Genomic DNA, 21,239 nt, shown 5'->3' with positions numbered 1-21,239 from the left:
TGTGCCAAGCAGTGTTCTAAGCACTGGAGTAGATACAAGTTAATCAGGTTGTACACAGTCCCTGTCCCTCATGGGGCTCACAGTCTTAATCCTCATTTTACAGATGAGGTAACTGAGGCACAGAGAAGTCAAGTGACTTGTCCAAGGTCACACAGCAGACAAGCAGCAGATCCAGGATTAGAACCTACGTCCTCCTGACTCCCAAGCCCATGCTCTATCCACCAGGTCATAATTCTTCTTGTTATACTGCACTCCCCCATGCGCTTAGTACAGTGCTTTGCACACAATAAGCGCTCAATAAAACACAAATGATAGACTAACTGAATGAATTAAACTGAAACCCAGAAAGGTTGTCAGATAGTGGGGCGTTTGACAGAGCTGGGAGTAGAACTTTGGTCTCCCATCCTCTGGATCCGTGCTCTCTCTACTAGACCACACTCCCTTATTGTGAAACAAGATGACATGCAATACAGACAGCAGGTAGTGGCCACGGGGTGATCTAGCAGACCAGAGTCTTTGGCAAATATTCAGAGCCTTTAAGAGACTTCTACCTTGAGAATGCAGAGAGCTCACAAACGCCAGTTGTTTTAAGGGAAATGAGAAGCAGTGTGGCCTAGTAAATAGAGCACGGGCCTGGGAGTAAGTAGGACCTGGGTTCTAGTCCCAGCTCTGCCATTTGTCTCCTGTGTGACCTTGGGCAAGTCAATTCACTTATCTGTGCCTCAGTTTCCTCATCTGTAAATTAAGACTGTGAACCCCATGTGGGACATGAACTGTGTCCAACCAGATTAACTTATATCTACCCCAGTAGTTAGTACAGTGCCTGGCACATAGTAAGTGCTTAACAAAGACCATAAAAAAAATTGGGAAACAGAACCCCAAAATCAAGTGAATGCAGTCAAAGGATATACAGCCATTTTCCAAAGTACCATGTCAAATACAATTGCTCCTCTAATACTAATTGTACCTCAATCTCACCTATCCTACCACCGATCTCTTACCCATGTCCTGCCTCTGACTTGGAATGCCTTCCCTCTTCATATCCGACAGACAATTACTCTCCCCGCCTTCAAAGCCCTATTGAAGACATTCTCCTCCAAGAGGTCTTCCCTAAGCCCTTTTTTCCTTTTCTTCCACTCCCATCTGCGTTGCCCTGACTTGCTCCCTTTATTCATCCCCCAGCAGCCCCACAGCACTTGTGTACATATCTATAATTAATTTATGCATATTAATGTCTGTCTCCCCCTCTGGACTGTAAGCCCACTGTGGGCAGGGAATGTGTCTGTTATATTATTATAGTGCACACTCCCAAGTGCTTACTACAGTGCTTGGCACATAGTAAGTGCTCAGTAAATACAAATGACTGACTACCACTGGTGAGGCCCTGAATTTCAAAGGGCTGTGCTCTGTACAGACACCCCTGCCCTTCAATGGGCATTAGCGATCCAGTTGTTGACAACTCCCAGAGAGCCGGAAATTGGTCTTATTTACCTGTGTCGACCTCACTCCAGCTTCTGGGCCCCTTCTGTGAGCCTGCCTCATACCTGAGCCATTACAGTTTCCTAGCTTCAGGCAGATCTGAGCTCTAGATGACTTTATTTAGATACTTCTCTGAAAAGAATCCCTCACACCGCAACGACGTCGAGTTGATGCTTTATCTTTGGGTTCTGAGATCTTCTGGGCCAACCTCCCCTGGATGTCTTAAGCCTGAGGTTTATTTAGCATCCTCTGGTTCATTAAGCCTGCCTTCTAAAGGGGAAGAACGTTCTTCCCAACCAATCCCTTCCTGGTTACTCTGCTGCCACTCCAGTTCCTTGGTCTGTGGGAATGAGGCTTTGAGCATCCAACCAGCTCTTCCAGAAGCTAAAGGAAGCAACCCAAGTATCCGAGCTTCGGCTTGTCTGTTTCAGACTGGAGTTTTGATTTCCTGCTGCCACCCTTTGGGACAGCAGTGGCAGCGTTGCCCTGACTTGTTCCCTTTATTCATCCCCCAGCAGCCCCACAGCACTTGTCTACATATCTATAATTTATTTATTCATATTAATGTCTGTCTCCCCCTCTGGACTGTAAGCTCATGGTGGGCAGGGAATGTGTCTGTTATATTGTTGTAGTGCACACTCCCAAGTGCTTACTACAGTGCTTGGCACAAAGTAAGTGCTCAGTAAATACAAATGACTGACTACCATTGGTGAGGCCCTGAATGTGTACATAAAATTCACTTAGCTGTGCCTCAGTTTCCTCATCTGTAAATTAAGACTGTGACCCCCATGTGGGACATGAACTGTGTCCAACCAGATTAACTTATATCTATCCCAGCACTTAGTACAGTGCCTGGCACATAGTAAGTGCTTAACTTTAACCTTAACCTTGAGAGGAATGAATAAAGGGAGCAAGTCAGGGCAATGCAGATGGGAGTGGAAGAAAAGGAAAAAAGGGCTTAGGGAAGGCCTTTTGGAGGAGAATGTCAATTGCCTATGATTATGAGGCCCTGAATGTGTACATTTTCCTGGAGGGAAAATGAACTTGAGTCAAATGGGCTATTCGGTGGTCAGTCATCCTGCCTCCCTTCTGGGAGTGAAGGAACCGAACATCCAGCAGTAATAAAACAATTCCCAGCACCCTAAGACTTGCTTTTTGCTGCCAGTTTGCTGACAACAGTGGGGACCCGGGAAGCAGTGATCAAGGAGGGGAGCGGGGATCAAGGAGGGATGATAATAATAATTGTGGTATTTGTTAAGCGCTTACTGTGTGTCAGACACTGTACTAAGTGCTGGGGTGGATACAAGCAAATCAGGTTGGACGCAGTCCCTGTCCCACACTCCTCCAATTAGGAGTTGTTCCTTATTGGACAGCCCGATCTGAAGCTGGCCACTAATGGGGCGCCTATACCTGTTCACTGCCTGAGCCCTGCATGACTTCTCCATAATTAATGACGGAACCCATGGGAAATGGTGTGGGATGTAAAATTCAAGGGCTAGCATTAGCCAAAGGGAAAATAAATTTGTTCCCTAGGATGCCTAAGACAGTAGAGCATTTCCCTGCCATGCAGGGTGTAGACTTTTTCTTTTCCCTCTTACGTTTGGGAATGACGAACCCTTGGATGTGTTTTTCAAACACAGAGTCAAAAGAGCACAAAGAGCTCTGTTTGAAGCACAAAGAAGCCCCGGAGGTTTGGGAGGGAAATGCTTTATTTCACCCTTGAATCTACCTGTTGCGGTGTGGTTTGTTCTAAGGAGAAACCCTTAGAATAGGGCTCTGCACACAGTTGGCACTCAATAAATACGAACAAGCCTGTATGTATGGCAGAGTACTTGAACGGGGCCAGCAATAATGCAGATGAACTGAAGGTGACTTCAGATGGAGTGTATTTGGAGCTGAATTCTCTCCAGACCAAAGCTACTCCCTCCCTAGTGGTGTGTCAGGCCCCCAGGAAACCGCGCTCACTCTTTCAGTTGCAACATCTTATTCAAGGCTGACAATCTGAGCTGCAAATTTAGTGAAGCAGGGAAGCGTGGAGGGAAAAATCAACCAACCCCAACTAATTTAGTTGTCCCCTTGGGGTGGGGAAGAGTCACATAACTTCCCAAAGTGCTTTGCATCCATTTGAACAGTGTGGATCCTGGGGGAACCCATCTCTCAGAGAGCTGGCCTACATCTGTAATTTAGCCAGTCAATTGAGCTGGTATTTATCGAGCACTTTTTAAAAATGGTATCTTTAAACACTGTACTAAGCGTTGGGGTAGATACAAGATAATCAGGTGGGACACTGTCCTATACAGGGTACTCACAGACTTAATCGCCATTGTCAAGATGAGGGAACTAAGGTACGGAGAAGTTTAGTGACTTGTCCAGGGTCACACAGCAGACAAGTGGAGGAGCAGGGATTAGAACCCGGGTCCTCTGACTCCCAAGCCTGTGCTTTTTTCACTAGGCCACACTGCACATGTGGTCATCCATCTCATCCACTTTGATCTTCTCTACCTTCCTGACCTGGATTTCCAGCAGACACCTCAAACTTACTATGTCCAAAAGAGAACTCCTCATCTTCCCACCCAAATCCTGTCCTCTCCATTATGATAGAAAACACTAATATCCTCCCTTGTCTCACAAACCCATAACCTTGTCCTTAGCCTCATCTCATCTCTGTCGTTCAATCAATCAATCAGTGGTATTTATTGAGCAATTACTTTGCGCAGAGCACTGTACTAGGTGCTTGGGAGTGAGTACCATACAGCAGAGTTGTTAGACATGTTCCCTGCTCACAATCTGTCACCAAATTCCATTGATTCTACCTGCACAAAATCTATTTATTTTACTTGTACATATTTACTATTCTATTAATTTTGTTAATGATGTGCATATAGCTATAATTCTATTTGTTCTGACGATTTTGACACCTGTCTACATGTTTTGTTGTCTATCTCCCCCTTCTAGACTGTGAGCCTGTTGTTCGGTAGGGACTGTCTCTATATGTTGCCGACTTGTACTTCCCAACCGCATAGTACAGAGCTCTGCACACAGTGCTCAATAAATATGATTGAATGAATGCTAAAATCTGCACCTTCCTCTCCATCCAAACTGCTACCACATTGCTCCAAGCACTTATCACAACCCGCTTTGATGACTACATCAACATCCTTGCTGACTTGTCTGCCTCCTGTCTCTCCCCACTCCAGTCTTCACTTTTTCATTCATTCAATCGCATTTTTTGAGTGCTTACTTTGTGCAGAGCACTATACTAAGCGCTTGGGAAGTACAGGTTGGCAATATATAGAGACGGTCCCTACCCAACAGTGGGCTCACCTGCTGCCATGGTCATTTTTCTAAAAAGCTTCTCCCCGACCTCCAATGGTTTTCTATCCACCTTTACCTTAGACAGAAACTCCCTACCATTGGCTTGAATGTACCCAGTCAGCTCACCCCCTCCTATATCACCTTCTTGATTTCTTACTACAATCCAATCCACACATCCTCCAATGCCAACCTACTCACTGTACTTCGATCTCCTCTATCTCTCTGCCGACCCTGAACCAAGTCCTCCCTCTGACCTGGAACTCCCTCCCCTCTAATGCCAACCTACTCACTGTATTTCAATCTCCTCTATCTCTCTGCTGACCCTGAACCAAGTCCTCCCTCTGACCTGGAGCTCCCTCCCCCTTCCTACATGACAAACCACCACTCTCCCCACTTTCAAAGCCTTATTTAAAAAAATCACACCTCCTCCAAGAGGCCTTCCCTCACTAAGCCCTAATTTCCCCTGCTCCCTCTGCGTTGTCTATGGATTTAGATCTGTGCCCTTTTAGGACTTGATATTCACCCCATCCTCAGCCTCACAGCACTTACATATAGATCCATAATTTAAGTGTCTGTCTCCCCCTCTAGACTAACACGTTCCCTAACAACACTGCTGTAGTGTACTCTCCCAAGTGCTTAGTACAGTGCTCTGCACACATTAAGCACTCAAAAACAATCGATTAATTATTGATTGAACTGATCCCTGCTTTCTAGGAGCTGGCAATCCCTACTGTACATCAGGGACGCACTAAAGCTTATAGTCAGTCAGGGAGCTTTCTCTCTGCAGAGCACTGTACTAAGTGCTCGAGAGAATACAATATAACCATATAACAGACACGTTCCCTGCTTGCAATGAAAGAGAACTCATCAAATGCCAGTTAACCAGTAAGAGAAAGAAAACTATCCCAAGAGGACTGAGCCCTTAGGACAAGTGATTTCCACAATGTGAGTTGTCCAGTCTGAGGCAGTAGTGATGGGTGGATTGGAAGACAAGATCGAACCTTACTGGGGCGAGTAGGGAATCACTTCACGAAGAGGTGGGATTTCCATCCCGTGGCCAAGTTTCCCACCTTCAAACTGGTGCTCATGCTATTCCCTGCTTGGAATGCATTCTTCCCTCCACTTAGCCAAACCACAACCCCTCTCTCCTTCAGACTTCTACTGGAAACCCACCTCTCCCATGAAGCCTTCCCAGATTAATAATAATAATAATGATTGTGGTATTTGTTAAGCACCTACTCTGTTGTTGCAAGCACTGTACTAAGCACTGGAGTAGATAAAAGATAATGGAGTCCTTCTTGGGTTTCACAGTCTAAGTAGAAGGGAGAACAGGTATTGAATCCCCATGCTGATAAGGGAACTGAGGCACAGAGAAGTTAAGTGACTTGCCCAAGGAGGTTCAGGAGGTAAGTGGGAGAGCAGCAATTAGAACCCAGGGGTTCTGATTACCAGGTCTATGCTCTTTCCACTAGGCCACACTTCTTTCTGATTACATCAGGCTCTGGGCATTCCAAATCACTCCAAGTCCTCTGAACCTTGTATAGTCTACTGATAATAATATATGTAAAATATACAATCATGTTAATATCTTTGCTCCTAGTACCCTTTACATTCCATCCATCTGGGAGTTATGTCTTTTTAAATATGTGTGTCCAGTCTCCCCCATTTAATTGCAACTAGAGGTCGAGGACTTGTCAATCGTATTTATTGAGCACTTACTGTGTGCAGAGGACTGTACTAAGCACTTGGGAGAGTACAATATAACAATAAACAGGCACACTCCCTGCCCATAACGAGTCTATAACTCTTTTAGGGGCCTAGTAAAGTGATCTTTCCACAACAGGTGCTCAGTACAGACCACTGCCTAACAAACTAACAGCTTTATTCCCCTAATCATAAATCATCCTCCGAGTGTCTTGTTTCCCCAGAGGGAATCAGAACACTGGGTCACATTAAGTGTTGATCTTCCTCTTACATTCTAACCCATTTTTTCCTCCTTCTTCTAGGTGGGCCGCCATCTTGATACATTCCCAGATGAGAAGTCTCGCCAGCGGGCGATCAAAGCCCATCGGGACCAGATGCCAGGGCTCCAGGGCACTCTATGCCTAGGCAACTTCACCACCATCTAGGCAGTCAACTTTCCAAGAAATCCTTATAGCACAATAGAAACTTCCTCCTTTAGGTTAGACCACTCCAGGCCTCACTATCCTGTCCTTACACAGACACAATGTCTGGGTCTCCTCGTGGAGGTTCTCTCTGGATAAGGTCCTTAGAAAGGACTGTTTTCTTTGCTGCAAATGTCTGTTGTTTTTAGTTTAGCGAGCATCAGTCCTTGCAATGCCCCCATCCAAATGACCATCACTTCCCTCCCATTATTCAGTTTAGAGTGATCTTCCCTTGGGCCTTTAGTCTCCCTTACCCCTGTTTTCCTCAAACTCACTTCTGATGTGATTCTCATGAAGACGGGTGAAAGGGCAGGGACAGAAGAAAGAATTTCCTTCCCATCAGACCCTACATCCCTGCCAGGCTGACAAAAAGCACAGATGTGTTTCCTTGCAGAGACCAGCTCATCAATGCCGTGTTTGGAAATTCCCTGCTTTCCGCCTATATTCCCCATGCTAACTGCTAAGTCTGATCCATTTTGTGCGTATTATCTATTCCTGTGAGCCAGCCAAAGGCAGTGACCCATCTGATTCCCCGAATGCCGCACTCTGAGAATGACATAGAGCTGGCCCTCTCTCCCAAGCCATTGCTATTACCTAAACCAATCACCTAAAGTCCTTGAAGAGTTCAATATCCACATTGACATTCCTAAACCACTGTACGGTCACCCACATTGTCGATATTCATATCCACTCATGAAAAGAGAAATTTCTGATGAGTGGGAGAGTCTGGAAGGCCGTCCACTGGGTGTTTATTCTCTCCATTTTCATCACCCTCCTGCCACTGAATGAAGGCATCAACCCTGAGGGTTCTGTTCCTCTGGTGCATCGGCCAGGCTGTTTAGGAGATAGAGTTCACCCCTAGGTTTTAATAAAACAGCTTCATTCGCAAATCCTTTCTCCTGTTTGCACGTGTATAGTTTGGTGTGCTCGGCTATCAGTACATAAATGCTGAGGTGGGAGTTGGGAGGATTATGCTCTGGGAGAATAAATAATAAATTAGGCAAAGCCTTCTGAGAGAAGTAAGATTTCAAAAGGGCCTTGAAGATGAGGAGAGTTGTGGTCTGGAGAATTTGAATGGGGAAGATGTGAAATTTCTGTATTGAGTCCTAGAATAAACCCCGACTCGACTCCCAACTGGCCCAGTTCCATGCCTTCCTGTCTCCTTGACTACTTCCGTGACTCCCATCCACCACAGCCCCTGCATGGTCTCAATCAGTCTGACCTCTCACTCACTGTGAGTGCTCAGAACTGTCAGGATCACAGGAAGAATGAAAATTCCAGCTAACAATAATAATGGCATTTGTTAAGCACTTATTATGGACCCAGGACCGTTCTGTGTGCTGGGGTGGATACAAGCAAATAGGGTTGGACACAGTCTCTGTCCCATGTGGAGCTCATGAACTCAATCCCCACTTTACAGATGAGATCGCTGAGGCACAGAGAAGTGAAGAGACTTGCCCAAGGACACACAGCACACATGTGAAGGAGCCAGAATTAGAACTCATGACCACCTAACTCCCAGGCCTGTGCTCTATCCACTATGCCATGGTACTTCTCAGGGAAGCTCCAGGGAAACCCGAATCCTGCTGGCTATAATGCTCCCACCTAATGTGTACCAACTGGGGCTTTTCCTCCTTGATCTGAGAGATGGATCCAACCTCGTGGAAGTTTTGGTTCCCTATGGGATGGGGGTTAACTATTCCAGACCATTAAGTTTTCCCGAGAATGTTAGGGCGTACCATACTAAGTGTCCAATACCAGTCTGCTGTTCGAAGGAACCCGTTCTGCCGATTCTTCTTCTTTCTGCTTCCAAACCTTCTGCTGCTTTCAAGTGCTGCTCCTGCTTGAATGCTGCCCTCCTACCTTCTTCTCTCTCTGTGCTCCCTTCCTGAGTGCTTGCTTCTCTGCATGTTTCTGCTGCTTCTCCCTCTGCTTGCTTCTCTCTCAATGTTTGCCTCTCTCCACGTGTTCCCTGCGTGCCTCCTCGCAATTCAAAGCAATCACCTTTTATCTGCCTTAGGCGTTGCAGCTGTGGCTCTACGTGGCAGACAGTTCAGGCCCGTTACTGGTAGAGCAGGGAGAGAAGGCCATATCTCCCTCCAGGCTCCGCCCCCACGGGCCAGCAATCACCTGCCTCAAGTAAAGCACATCACTGCCTTCACTAATCTCTTCCTTGTTGTTTGCGGGATCACAAATTGTCACTAATAAGGCAGCTTGTTGTGGGCTCACCACATCCACACCACACTCTGTTCCCTCCCCAGCCCCCCAACCCATTTCCCATTAAGACTTAGCAAGGAGGGGTAGGGAATGTCCTTTCCATATTGGGGAAACTCCCTTTCATCGTTGACCTCTTCCTCACCCTTCTCCTCTTCAGTGTTACTCATCCCAGGAGACACTGTCTTCCCTGTCACTCTCTCCTGGGGCTCTTGCCTTCTCCCACTCCCCACCAATTCGCAGAGAAAGGGGGAAGAATCAGTTCACTTCTTGCCTCCCAGTGCTATTCCTGCACCATCCCACTCACTCCTCCCCTCCTCATTTCTTCCCTTAAAACTCATGTTGTCCACCTCTACAACCCACTACAGTTATAACTGTCATCATCTATCACATCTTGTACCCTCCTTGCCTTTCCTGAGCAATATTGCTATCTTCCTCAACTTTCTTTTCTCTGCACCGTGGCTTAATGGAAAGAACACAGCCTTGGAAGTCAGAGTTTGTGGGTTCTAACCCCGGCTTTGCCACTTATCAGCTGTGTGACTTTGGGCAAGTCCCTTAACGTCTATGTGCCTCAGTGACTTCATCTATAAAAGTCACTAGACTGTGACTTTCTTCTAGACTGTGAGCCCACTGTTGGGTAGGGACTGTCTCCATATGTTGCCAACTTGTACTTCCCAAGCGCTTAGTGCAGTGCTCTGCACACAGTAAGTGTTCAATAAATACGATTGATTGATTGATTGATTAAAATGGGGATTAGACTGTGAGCCCCACGTGGGACAACCTGATTACCTTGTATCTAAGCAGCATGGCTAAAGAAGCAGCGTGGCTCAGTGGAAAGAGCATGGGCTTTGGAGTCAGAGGTGAGGGGTTCAAATCCCAGCTCTGCCAATTGTCAGCTGTGTGATTTTGGGCAAGTCACTTAACTTCTCTGGGCCTCAGTTACCTCATCTGTAAAATGGGGATGAAGACTGTGAGCCCCCTGTGGGACAACCTGATCACCTTGTAACCTCCCCAGTGCTTAGAACAGTGCTTTGCACATAGTAAATGCTTAGTAAATGCCATCATTATTATTATTACTATCCCAGAGCTTAGTACAGTGCTTGGCACATACCAAATACCATTATTATTATTATTATTCTCCTTGAGGACTTCAATATTCATGTTGACATTCCTGGCAAACCCCTTCCTGCCTGCTTTTTCACTTGGCAAGCCTCCTGTTCCACCCCACCTCACCCACTCACCAACTTGGATACACACTGGATCTAATTATCATTAGGCATTATACCACCTTGAACTCACCAGTTTCTGGATTACCACTCTGATCCAAACCTCCTAACCTGCCTTTTCTTCCAAATACGCCCTTCCTGCAAAACTCTTCTCTCCCTGCACAAAAATTATTCTCTCTAGACTCTCCTGACATGTCCCAGGTCATTATGCCCGACTTGGATTTCCAGACTAACCTCCTCTCTCAATACACAAATCTATGACCTTAAGAATGCATGCTCTGCTGAACTCATCTCTTTCACTTCCCTTTCCTTGTGGGTTAATCTCACACCACCAACTCCAAATTTGAAGCAGCATGGCTCAGTGGAAAGAGCATGGGCTTTGGAGTCAGGGGTCATGGGTTCAAATCCTAGCTCTGCCAATTGTCAGTTGTGTAACTATGGGCAAGTCAACTTCTCTGTGCCTCAGTTCCCTCATCTGTAAAATGGGGATTAAGACTGTGAGCGCCCCGTGGGACAATTTGATCTCTTGTAACCTCTCTAGCACTTAGAACAGTGCTTTCTAGACTGTGAGCCCACAGTCTCTATATGTTGCCAACTTGTACTTCCCAAGTGCTTAGTACAGTACTCTGCACACAGTACACGCTCAATAAATATGATTTATTGATTGATTGCTTTGCACATAGTAAGTGCTTAATAAATGTCATTATTATTATTATAATTATTATTATTATTATTAACTCCCAGCCCTGGGCCACCTCCCCAAGACACTTCCTTTGGTGTTGTGATCAACCGACGGAGCACTGTTGGAAAGTATCCAGGCACGAGGCTGGCTTTGACCACTTCAAAACCATCCTCACCTGCTCTAACTCTGCACTTTCTTCTACTGTTACTTCTCTCTATCATCAATTTCTATGCCTACTGTGCCCACTAATTATTCCAGACCCTTAATTAATGTAATTAATCCTGAAATACCCAGTAGCCCCACTTCCTCCCTCCCTTGACCCTGACGGCCTTGCCAACTACTTGATAGGCAAAACTGAAATCAGCGCTTAGAACAGTGCTTTGCACATAGTAAGTGCTTAACAAATACCATCATTATTATTATTATTTGTTGTGGGCCTTCCCAGATCTTCCCCATCACCTCCCAGTTTCCTCCCACCCTCACGTCCACTCTGAACATTCTCACCAAGAACGCGTATTGAATCTCCATTTTGCAGATGAGGGAACTGAGGTACAGAGAAGTGAAGTCACTTACCCAAGGTCACACAGCAGACAAGTGGTGTAGCTGGGATTAGAACCCATGTCCTTTGACTCCAAGGCCCACGCTCTTTCCATTAGGCCATGCTGCTTCCCAAACTGGATTGATTGATCCAGCTCCACAGTGGGAAGAGACCTTTCCAGGGCAGAGATCCCGGGGGTTAGGGTCTGCTTCCGGCTCTTTCCTTCTGGAGTCTAACTGACAATGAGCAAAACCCACAGATCTCATCTCTGTGGGATCAGTCAGTCAAGCACATTTATGGAGTGCTTACTGCATGTGAGCACTGTACTGAGAGCTGGGGAGAGTGATAATAATAATAATGGCATTTGTTGAGTGCTTCCTATGTGAGAAGCACTGTTCTAAGCGCTGGGGAGAATACAGGTGATCAGGTTGTCCCACGTGGGGCTCACAGTCTTAATCCTTATTTTACAGATGAGGTAACTGAGGCTCAGAGAAATTAAGTGACTTGCCCAAATTCACACAGCTGACAATCTGTAATGTGAGCCCCCCGTGGGGCAACCTGACCACCTTGTAACCTCCCCAGCGCTTAGAATAGTGCTTTGCATGTAGTAAGCACTTAATAAATGCCATTATTATTAATAATAATAATAATAAATATGATTGAATGAAAGGTTGGATGTGGTCCCTGTCCCACATGGGGCTCACAGTCTTAATCCCCATTTTGCAGATGAGGGAACTGAGGCTTAGAGGAAGTTAAATGACTTGCCCAAGGTCACACAGCAGACAAGTGCCAGAGCTGGGATCAGAACCCATTGCCTTTCATTCATTCATTCAATCAATCATATTTATTGAGTGCTTACTGTGTGCAGAGCACTGTACTAAGCACTTTAAAAGTACAATTCAGCAACAGCTAGAGCTAACCCCTACCCAACAGTGGGCTCACAATCTAGAATGGGGAGACAGACAACAAAACCAAACAAGTAGACAGGCATCTGACTCTTAGGCCTGGGCTCTATCCACTAGGCTATGCTGCTTCTCTAGGATAGGGGACTGAAGATGGTAAGACTTGTGTGAACCCAAGGATGGGAGGAGAGGGGTTGGGGAAGTGATGGTCCAGGAGGGAATGAAACAGAAAAATTGACTCCCCAAAACCTTTTGCTACTTGGAGAAGAAAAAGAAAGTGCTGACTCAACTGGGACAATGGACTGTTTTATTTATCAAGACTTTTCACAGCCCAACCTATAAGAGCTCATGCTGGTAGGGAAATGCAGCAGCTTCTATCAGCTTATTGCTAGAAAAATTTGAATTCTCGCTTTCAAAGTCTGAATCCCTTTTCTCAGCTATTGCACACCTCGCCCTCTCCCCATCCCACTACCTTAATAATAACTGTGGTACTTGTTAAGCACTTACTATTTGCCAAGCACTACTTTTTGTTTACTTGGGTTTTTTTAATGGTATTTGTTGAACACTTACTATGTGTCAGGTACTGTAGAAAGCATTGGGGTAGATACAAATTAATAATAGTAATAATGGCATTTATTAAGCACTTACTATGTGTAAAGCACTGTTCTAAGTGCTGGGGAGGTTACAAGGTGATCAGGTTGTCCCATGTCCCACAGGGGGCTCACAGTTTTAATCCCCATTTTACAGATGAGGTAACTGAGGCACAGAGAAACCCAAAGTCACACAGCTGACAATTGGCAGAACCGGGATTTGAACCCATGAACTCTGACTCCAAAGCCCGGGCTCTTTCCACTGAGCCACACTGCTTCTCGTTGTCCTGCCCCACTTGAAGTAACTGAGGTCCTGAAAAGTTAAGTGACTTGCCCGAGGTCATACAGCAGATGTGTGGCAGAGCTGGGATTAGAACTCAGGTCCTCTGTTCTAAGCACAGGAGTTAGAATCAAGATAATCAGGTCCCACATGGGGTTCACAGTCTAAGTAGGAGGGAGAACAGGAATTGAATCCCTTTTTTACAGATGAGGGAATCAATCAATTAATCAATCGTATTTATTGAGTGCTTACTGTGTGCAGAGCACTGTACTAAGCGCTTGGGAAGCACAAGCTGGCAACACATAGAGACAGTCCCTACCCAACAGTGGGCTCACAGTCTAAAAGGGGGAGACAGAGAACAAAACCAAACATACTAACAAAATAAAATAAATAGAATAGATATGTACAAGTAAAATAAATAGAGTAATAAACATGTACAAACACATATACATATCATCATCATCATCATCAATCGTATTTATTGAGCGCTTACTATGTGCAGAGCACTGTACTAAGCGCTTGGGAAGTACAAATTGGCAACATATAGAGACAGTCCCTACCCAACAGTGGGCTCACAGTCTAAAAGGTGGAGACAGAGAACAGAACCAAACATACTAACAAAATAAAATAAATAGAATAGATATGTACAAATAAAATAAATAAATATATATATATTTACATATATACATATATACATATTTATATATATACATATATACAGGGAACTGAAGCATAGAGAAGTTAAGTGATTTGCCCAAGGTCACACAGCAGGTTTGTGCTTGGATTAGAACCGAGGTCCTTTGACTCCCAGGCACGTGCTCTCTCCACTAGGCCATGCTGCTTATCATTCCTCCTTATCCAATTATCCAATTCCTGCTTAACCAATTCCTATTTATCCAATTCCTTCTTCAAGCAGCTTCTTGTCCTGCAGTGACACCCTCTGGTAACCGGGCGATCCGTGAGACTTCCTCACTGCAGCCAACTCACTCTCCTTCCCCTTCCCCTCCTCGTTAATTATTTGTGCCACCCCCAAAGCTGCCAGGGAGGCTTCTCTGGTTTCCTTCCACCTTTGCTGGCCCCTTTCCCACTGTGACCTCAGAGGGCCAGGGAGTAACATTCACCCTACAGGGGAGCTGTGAGTCTAGGGGGGCTCAGCAAGCTCGACTCTATGTCCAGCATGCCACTGTCTCAGGACTACCCTGGAGACACCTCGGCCATTTGAACCTGTCTCAGGGAGACCGGATCAAATTGTGAGGGGCACAAAGCAACACACTGGCACTCCCGGGGTGGGGGCGGGGGGAGTCATGGCTTAGTGGGAGTCAGAAGGTTGTGGGTTCTAATCCCGGATCTGCCACATGCCTCTTGGGTGTTTCACTTCTCTGGGCCTCGGCTACCTCATCTGTAAAATGGGGATTAAGAGTGTGATCCCCACGTGGGACAGGGACTGTGTCCAACCTGATTAGCTTGGCTCACCCCCAGAATTTAGGACACTGCTTGGCACATAGTAAGTGCTTAAAAAGTAGCATGGATATTATTATTATTACCTGAGGATGTCACCTCCTGACGGTTCCTCCTGGCCACTGGCCGATGTGCTTGGACTTCTGGAGAGGAGGGGCCGGATTGGAGCCGGGAAGGTGAGGGCTGATCTACTCTTCTTGGGGAGCCGTCACCAACTGTTATGGAGAAAGCTGACTCTGTCTTCTCTTTAAGCCATTCCCATGGCTTCCAAACAGGATTCCCCATGGTTCTCAGATCTATGCAGGGAGCAGGGTTCGGCGCTTATCCCCTTGCTGGCCAGGAGGAAGAGAATATTATAGTCTGGTCGTCAATCAATCAATCAATCAATAGTATTTATTGAGCACTTACTGTGTGCAGAGCACTGTACGAAGCGCTTGGGAAGTACGAAGCACTTGGGAAGCACAAGTTGGCAACATATAGAGACAGTCCCTACACAACAGTGGGCTCACAGTCTATCACCAACTGATACAGAAGCCTCTGTCCTCTGGACAGCTACCCTGCTTCTCTGAGTCATTTGGTGAGACCCTCAGGCCATGTCCCACTGCACCCCAGATTCCTCATCCTCATCATCATCAACATCATCGTCATCCTCATCATAACCATCATTCAACTATATTTATTGAGTGCTTACTATATGCAAAGCACTACACTAAGCATTTGGGAGAGCTTGATACAACAGAGTTAGCAGACACGTTCCCAGCCCACAACGAGATTAGAGCCTAGAGGTTGAGACAGGCTTTAATATAAATAAATACATTTATAATACATAATTTATAGAAATGTGCATTAAGCGCTGTGGGACTGAGGGTGGGGCGAATATCAAATGCCCAAGGGTCACAAATCCAAGTGCATAGACAACGCAGAAGAGAGAGGGGGCAGGGGACAAGAGGGCATCATGGGGGAAGGCCTCTTGGAGGAGATGTGATCTTAGTAAGGCTCTGAAGGTTGGGAGAGTGGTGGTCTGGCATAAATGGAGGGGAAGGATTTAATGGAGGATTCAATTAATCAATCAATCATTGGTTTTTTTGAGCACTACTGTGGGCAGAGTCCTTGACTAAGCTTGGGAGAGTAAACAGATTTGGATTTTTGCTCAAAGGGCTGGCCAGATATGGAGTCATGCAGTTTTAGTCTCATTAACCCATCTAAAAAAAGCATCTTGGAACCTGCACTGGGCCTGGGTCTGTATTGTCAGTAATAAGGCATCTTATTCACCAATTCAAGAGTCTTCATGCCAAAGAGCAAGAAAGCCCTGCTTTCCTGTCTTCCTTTCTCTTCTCTGCCAGCCAACAGGCTTGCAAATAGACCAGAGCCTTCCTCCAGCTCTTCCCTTCTTTCCACCACTCTCAATTCACTGGGTGATCAGCAGCAGTCTTGGGCTGAATGAGGCACATTGAACAGCACAAGGGATGGGTAAGAGTGGGCAAGGTATGTGTCTACCAACTCTGTTGTATTGGACTCTAGGCAGCATGGCCTAAGTGGCTAGACCACAGACCTGGGAGCCAGAATGACCTGGGTTCTAATCCCAGCTCCACCACTTGTCTGCTGTGTGACCTTGGGCAAGTCACTTAACTTCTCTGTGCCTCGGTTATCTCATCTGTAAAATGGGTTTTAAGACTGTGTGCCCCATGTGGGACATGGACTGTGTCCAACTTGATTAGTTTGTATCTACCCCAGCATGTAGAGCAGTGCTTGACATACAGTAAGTGCTTAACAAATATTATTATTATTATTATTATTCTCCCAAGAACTTAGTACAGTGCTCTGCACACAGTAAACCCTATATTTACTGATTAATTGATTGACTGATTGAGAGGCCTCGGACATTGTTGGTGTACAACATTTCTGCTCTGCACATAGTAAGCACACAATGAATACAATTGAATGAATATCAGCGGGTATCCTAAATCAGTGACTTCAATCTCCCCACATAGATGTTGTCACTCTGATGCTGCCTTAGCCTTACCATGGGTCAAGTTGAAAGAGCGTTTCTTTGGGAAGCCAGAGAGCTGGGTTCTAATCCCCATTTTGCCTGAACATGGTTACTATGGGTGAAGACTATGGGTGACCTGCAGAGACCAGGGAGCGGAAATGGTGCAATGCAAATCACTTAGCATTAGGATCAATTCCTCCTGACAGGTTCTTGGTCCTGAAGTTTCTGGAACAAGGCTCATCTGTCATTCCTGACAAGAACCCCTATAATAATTATGATATTTATTAAGCACTTCACTATGTAGAAAAGTATGGGGCAGGTGTGAGATTAGGAGAAAGGACACAATCTGTTTTCCCCCATTTTACAGAGGAGGAGACTGAGCTCTATGGGGTTAGCTATTTAACCAAGGTTGCACACTAGACCAGTGTCAGATCTAGGATTAGAACCCATGTCTCCTTACTCCTAGCCTGATCTAGTAATAGGAGGAGGAGGAGAAGCAGTAGCAACAGCATTTATTGAGCTCATATATGGTACAGTCCACTGTATTAGGCTCTTGGGCAGTACAAAATAATGAAGTGACACATTCCCTCACCTCAAGGACTTACACCCTAACAGGGGAACAAACAAAAATATTTGCAACTAGAGTGGAATAAACAAATAAATATTAAACACATAAATCGTGCATAGATATATGAATGCCAAGGAGGGTATAGATAAGTTCATAAGCGTTAGCTGAAGGGAAGGAGGAGGGAAATTAATTGGGGAAACCTTGTTGGGAGACTTGAGATTTTAGGACAGATTTGAGTGTGGGGAAAATTCCTTCCACTCCATCATCATTATCACCCTGCCACAATTACCTGGGAAACCCAATTGGCAAAGTCTGGATCTTGGGGGTGAAAGGAGTTTTGGGTCCTGAATTATCCAGAGGCTATCCAGTCCTCAGAAAGCCTGAAATTTTCACCCCCAGGGGCTGACAGAATTATACGTCTCTAGTGGATACCCTGATGCTCAGACTATCAGGGCACTAGGACGACACTATCAGAGCACTGAGACAACACTGTCAGAGTACTGAGATGACACTATGAGAAGGACAACAGTATAAGAGCACTGGGTTGTCACTATCAGAGCACTGGGACAATGCTATCAGAGGGATGATGCTTTCAGAGCACTGGGATGCCATGTTCTGTCATGGTCTTAGCAGGGAAGCCATGGCTGGGCTGAGTAAATTGACCACCTTCCCTCTTCTTCTTCCCTCCCTTCTCTGCCTCCCTTCCTATGCTGAATCCTCAGAACTGAAATATCTGCTGGAGCTGAGGGGGAAGAAGTGGAAAAAAACTCTCTGCCCTGCCCCAACCCCAGGTCCCAGCCCACTGCCCTGAGTCCCCCATAAGGAGTTGATTCAGAGTGTTTTCAGTATAATGTAATGATAATTATGGTATTTGTTAAGTGCTTACTATGTGTCAGGCATTGTACAAAGCACTGGGAGGATACAAGCAAATCGGGTTGGACACAGTCCTTGTCCCGCGTGGGGCTCACAGTCTCAATCTCCATCTTACAGATGAGGGAACTGGAGGCCCAGAGAAGTGAAGTGGCTTGCCCAAGGTAATAAAGCAGACAGGTGATGGAGTTGGGATTAGAACTCATGACCTTCTGGTTCCCAGGCCTGTGCTCTATCCGCTACACCGTGTGGTTTCCCAATGCTGCTTGAGGGAAACCAAGCCCTCTAAAGAGGTGGCTTGGGGTGATTCTGAGACACTGGAGCTCCTAGTGATTGATAATAGGGCAGTGAGTACACTCCTTGATTGAGATGTAACCTCCTACCTGCCTCTGGAGAGTACATTTGTCATTTCCCCATCAACACCTCTCTCTGGAGCCACTTCAGCAGAGATGGAGTTGGAGATGGCTCTCCCTGGTCTGAACTATATCCCAAAGCATTCTCCGTCACTGCCGGCTTCTCCCAGGAGTTGGTTTCCTGAAGCCTTCTCCATCACTCATCCCTGGGCAGTGGACCCTCTGGCCAGTTACATGGGCTGGGCTGCTGATTGTTTACTTGTTTTAATGTCTGTCTCCCCCCTTCTAGACTGTAAGCCCAGTGTGAGCAGGGATTGTCTCTCTTTATTGCTGAATTGTACTTTCCAAGTACTTAGTACAGTGCTCTGCACACAGTAAGCACTCAAAAAATACGATTGAATGAATGAATGAATGAATGAATGAATGAATGAATGAATGAATGAGGAAAGTGAGCTGAAGGCAGAGCACCTGCTCGCTGCCCTCTCTGGACCCCAAATCCTGATTGTGGGAATAAACAGGAAGATGTTATTTTTTAAGGTATTTGTTAAGCACTTACTATGTACCAAGCACCGTACTAAGTGCAGAGAACTGAACTAAGTTCTATTATCTCTCTGGTCTCCAGGGTCACCAGTTCTGGAACCCTCTAGGAGCAGCAGATTGAGGTGGAAGAAGGAGAGGAAAGGAGAAGGATGGAAGAAAAGAGAGAGGGAGATAGAAGGGGGAAGGAGAGAGAGAGAGAAAGGGAGAGAAAGAGAGAGAGAAAGAGAGAGGCAGCAGGAGAGGAAGAGAGAGGGAGAGGGAGCAATTCATTCTTCACTTAATCATATTACTTTGTGCAAAGCACTGTAATAATAATAATGATGGCATTTATTAAGCACTTGCTATGTGCAAAGCACTGTTCTAAACACTGGAGAGGTTACAAGGTGATCAGGTTGTCCCACGGGGGGCCCACAGTCTTAATCCCCATTTTAAAGATGAGGTAACTGAGGCACAGAGAAGTTAAGTGACTTGCCCAAAGTCACACAGCTGACAGTTGTCAGAGCTGGGATTTGAACCCATGACCTCTGACTCCAAAGCCCGTGCTCTTTCCACTGAGTTAAGTGCTTGGGAGAGTACAATATAACAGTAAACAGACACATTCCCTGCTCACAACGAGCTTACACTCTAGAGATGCAACACTGTGTCCAGGGGTTCACTTCCCAGAGAAAGTCAGAAGACGTTCATGCTAACTGTGGCCTTGCAACTTCAGCAGAACCTGAAGATCCCTATTTTCTGCCAGGACAAAGTAAACATGAGCTGGGATTTGGTGTGGGGAGAGGATAAGGGGGAAGGAAGGAGAAGAAAGGGCTCTATCTCAAAAAAGCAGGGAGCCATGGCTGTCCTGGTAAAGCAAGGAAGGACAGCGGAGGGAGCCTGGCTTAGGGGGAAGACACTGGCCCTGTGGAGACAAAATCTGTCTGAAGAGGAGGATGGGATGCTTTAGTTTCAGTCTCTCCTGGACACATTCATTCATTCATTCATTCGTATTTATTGAGCGCTTACTGTGTGCGGAGCACTGTACTAAGCGTTTGGGAAGTACAAGTTGGCAACATATAGAGACGGTCCCTACCCAACAGCGGGCTCACACATGAAACATGTGTTTGTGTCTATGTGTGTGTGTGTGTGTGTGTGTGTGTGTGTGTGTGTGTGTGTGTGTGTGCATGTGTGTCCCTGTCCCTATCCACCTCTCTGTGGCTGCAGGCTCATGGTTCTATCTCTCCAGTGCCTCCCCTATCTCCTCCCAGCCCTAGGAGAGAACTGAGTGAGTTGGGAGGGAGGTGTTTTGTAGAGAAACCAGGAGCAGGCACCACCTGATTCTCTGCTCTGGGGCAGAGAGGGAGGGAGGGAGGGTAATTGCATTAATAATTGGGATATTTGTTAAGCACTTGCTATGTGTAAAACACTGAACTAAGCTAGATACAAGACAATCTAAGCAGATCGGACACAGTCCTTGTTCCACATGAGGCTTACAGTCAAAGAGGGAGGGAGAACAGGGTATGTTATCCCCATTTTACAGATGGAGCAACTGAGGCACAAGAGAAGTTCAATGACTTGCCCAAGGCCACACAGCAGGCAGATGGTTGAGCCAGGATTAAAACCCAGGTCCTTTGGCTCCCAGGCACAAGCACTCTATGCATTAGGCCACATTGCTTCTGCTGCTGAGGAGTCGGGTTCATTCATTTATTCATTCAATCGTATTAATTGAGCGCTTACAGTATGCAGAGCACTGTACTAAGAGCTTGGGAAGTACAAATCAACAACATATAGAGACAGTCCCTACCGAACACTTCCCTTTGTCTGTCCACAGAGCCTTGGGCAACTCCAGGACAAAGCCCCTAAGTTAGACAAGACAGGTCTAGACCCCCAAGCTAAATGAAATGGGTGAAGGGCCCCCAACTATTGCTGTCTCCACACTCAACACTACTTCACCTCTGCACACCATCCTTCCTGGCCCTCTTCGGCCTGGTCGTAGCCCCAGATCACCTGGCCTAAGTGTCCCCTTCTGTCAGCTGGGGCTGAGAGCCATTCACTCTCCCTTTTAACAGTATTTGTCATGATCAACGCCTCTT

The 21,239-nt window shown here is 46.1% G+C and overlaps 1 protein-coding gene across 1 annotated transcript in view; it reads left to right on the top strand.

Annotated features, from left to right (window-relative positions):
- Positions 1-7,831, top strand: part of CFAP77 (cilia and flagella associated protein 77) — a 156,236-nt gene extending 148,405 nt beyond the window's left edge. Inside the window, exon 6 of the mRNA XM_038745612.1 lies at positions 6,801-7,831. Within this exon, the coding sequence (XP_038601540.1) occupies positions 6,801-6,923 (123 nt within the window). The 3' untranslated portion in view covers positions 6,924-7,831. The remainder of the gene's footprint in view (positions 1-6,800) is intronic.
- The last annotated feature ends 13,408 nt before the right edge of the window (positions 7,832-21,239 follow it).

Source organism: Tachyglossus aculeatus, chromosome 4 (assembly GCF_015852505.1).
Source record: "Tachyglossus aculeatus isolate mTacAcu1 chromosome 4, mTacAcu1.pri, whole genome shotgun sequence".
NCBI lineage: Eukaryota > Metazoa > Chordata > Mammalia > Monotremata > Tachyglossidae > Tachyglossus > Tachyglossus aculeatus.
The sequence above is the reverse complement of the archived record's forward strand: the minus strand, read 5'-3'. Positions and strand labels throughout refer to the sequence as shown.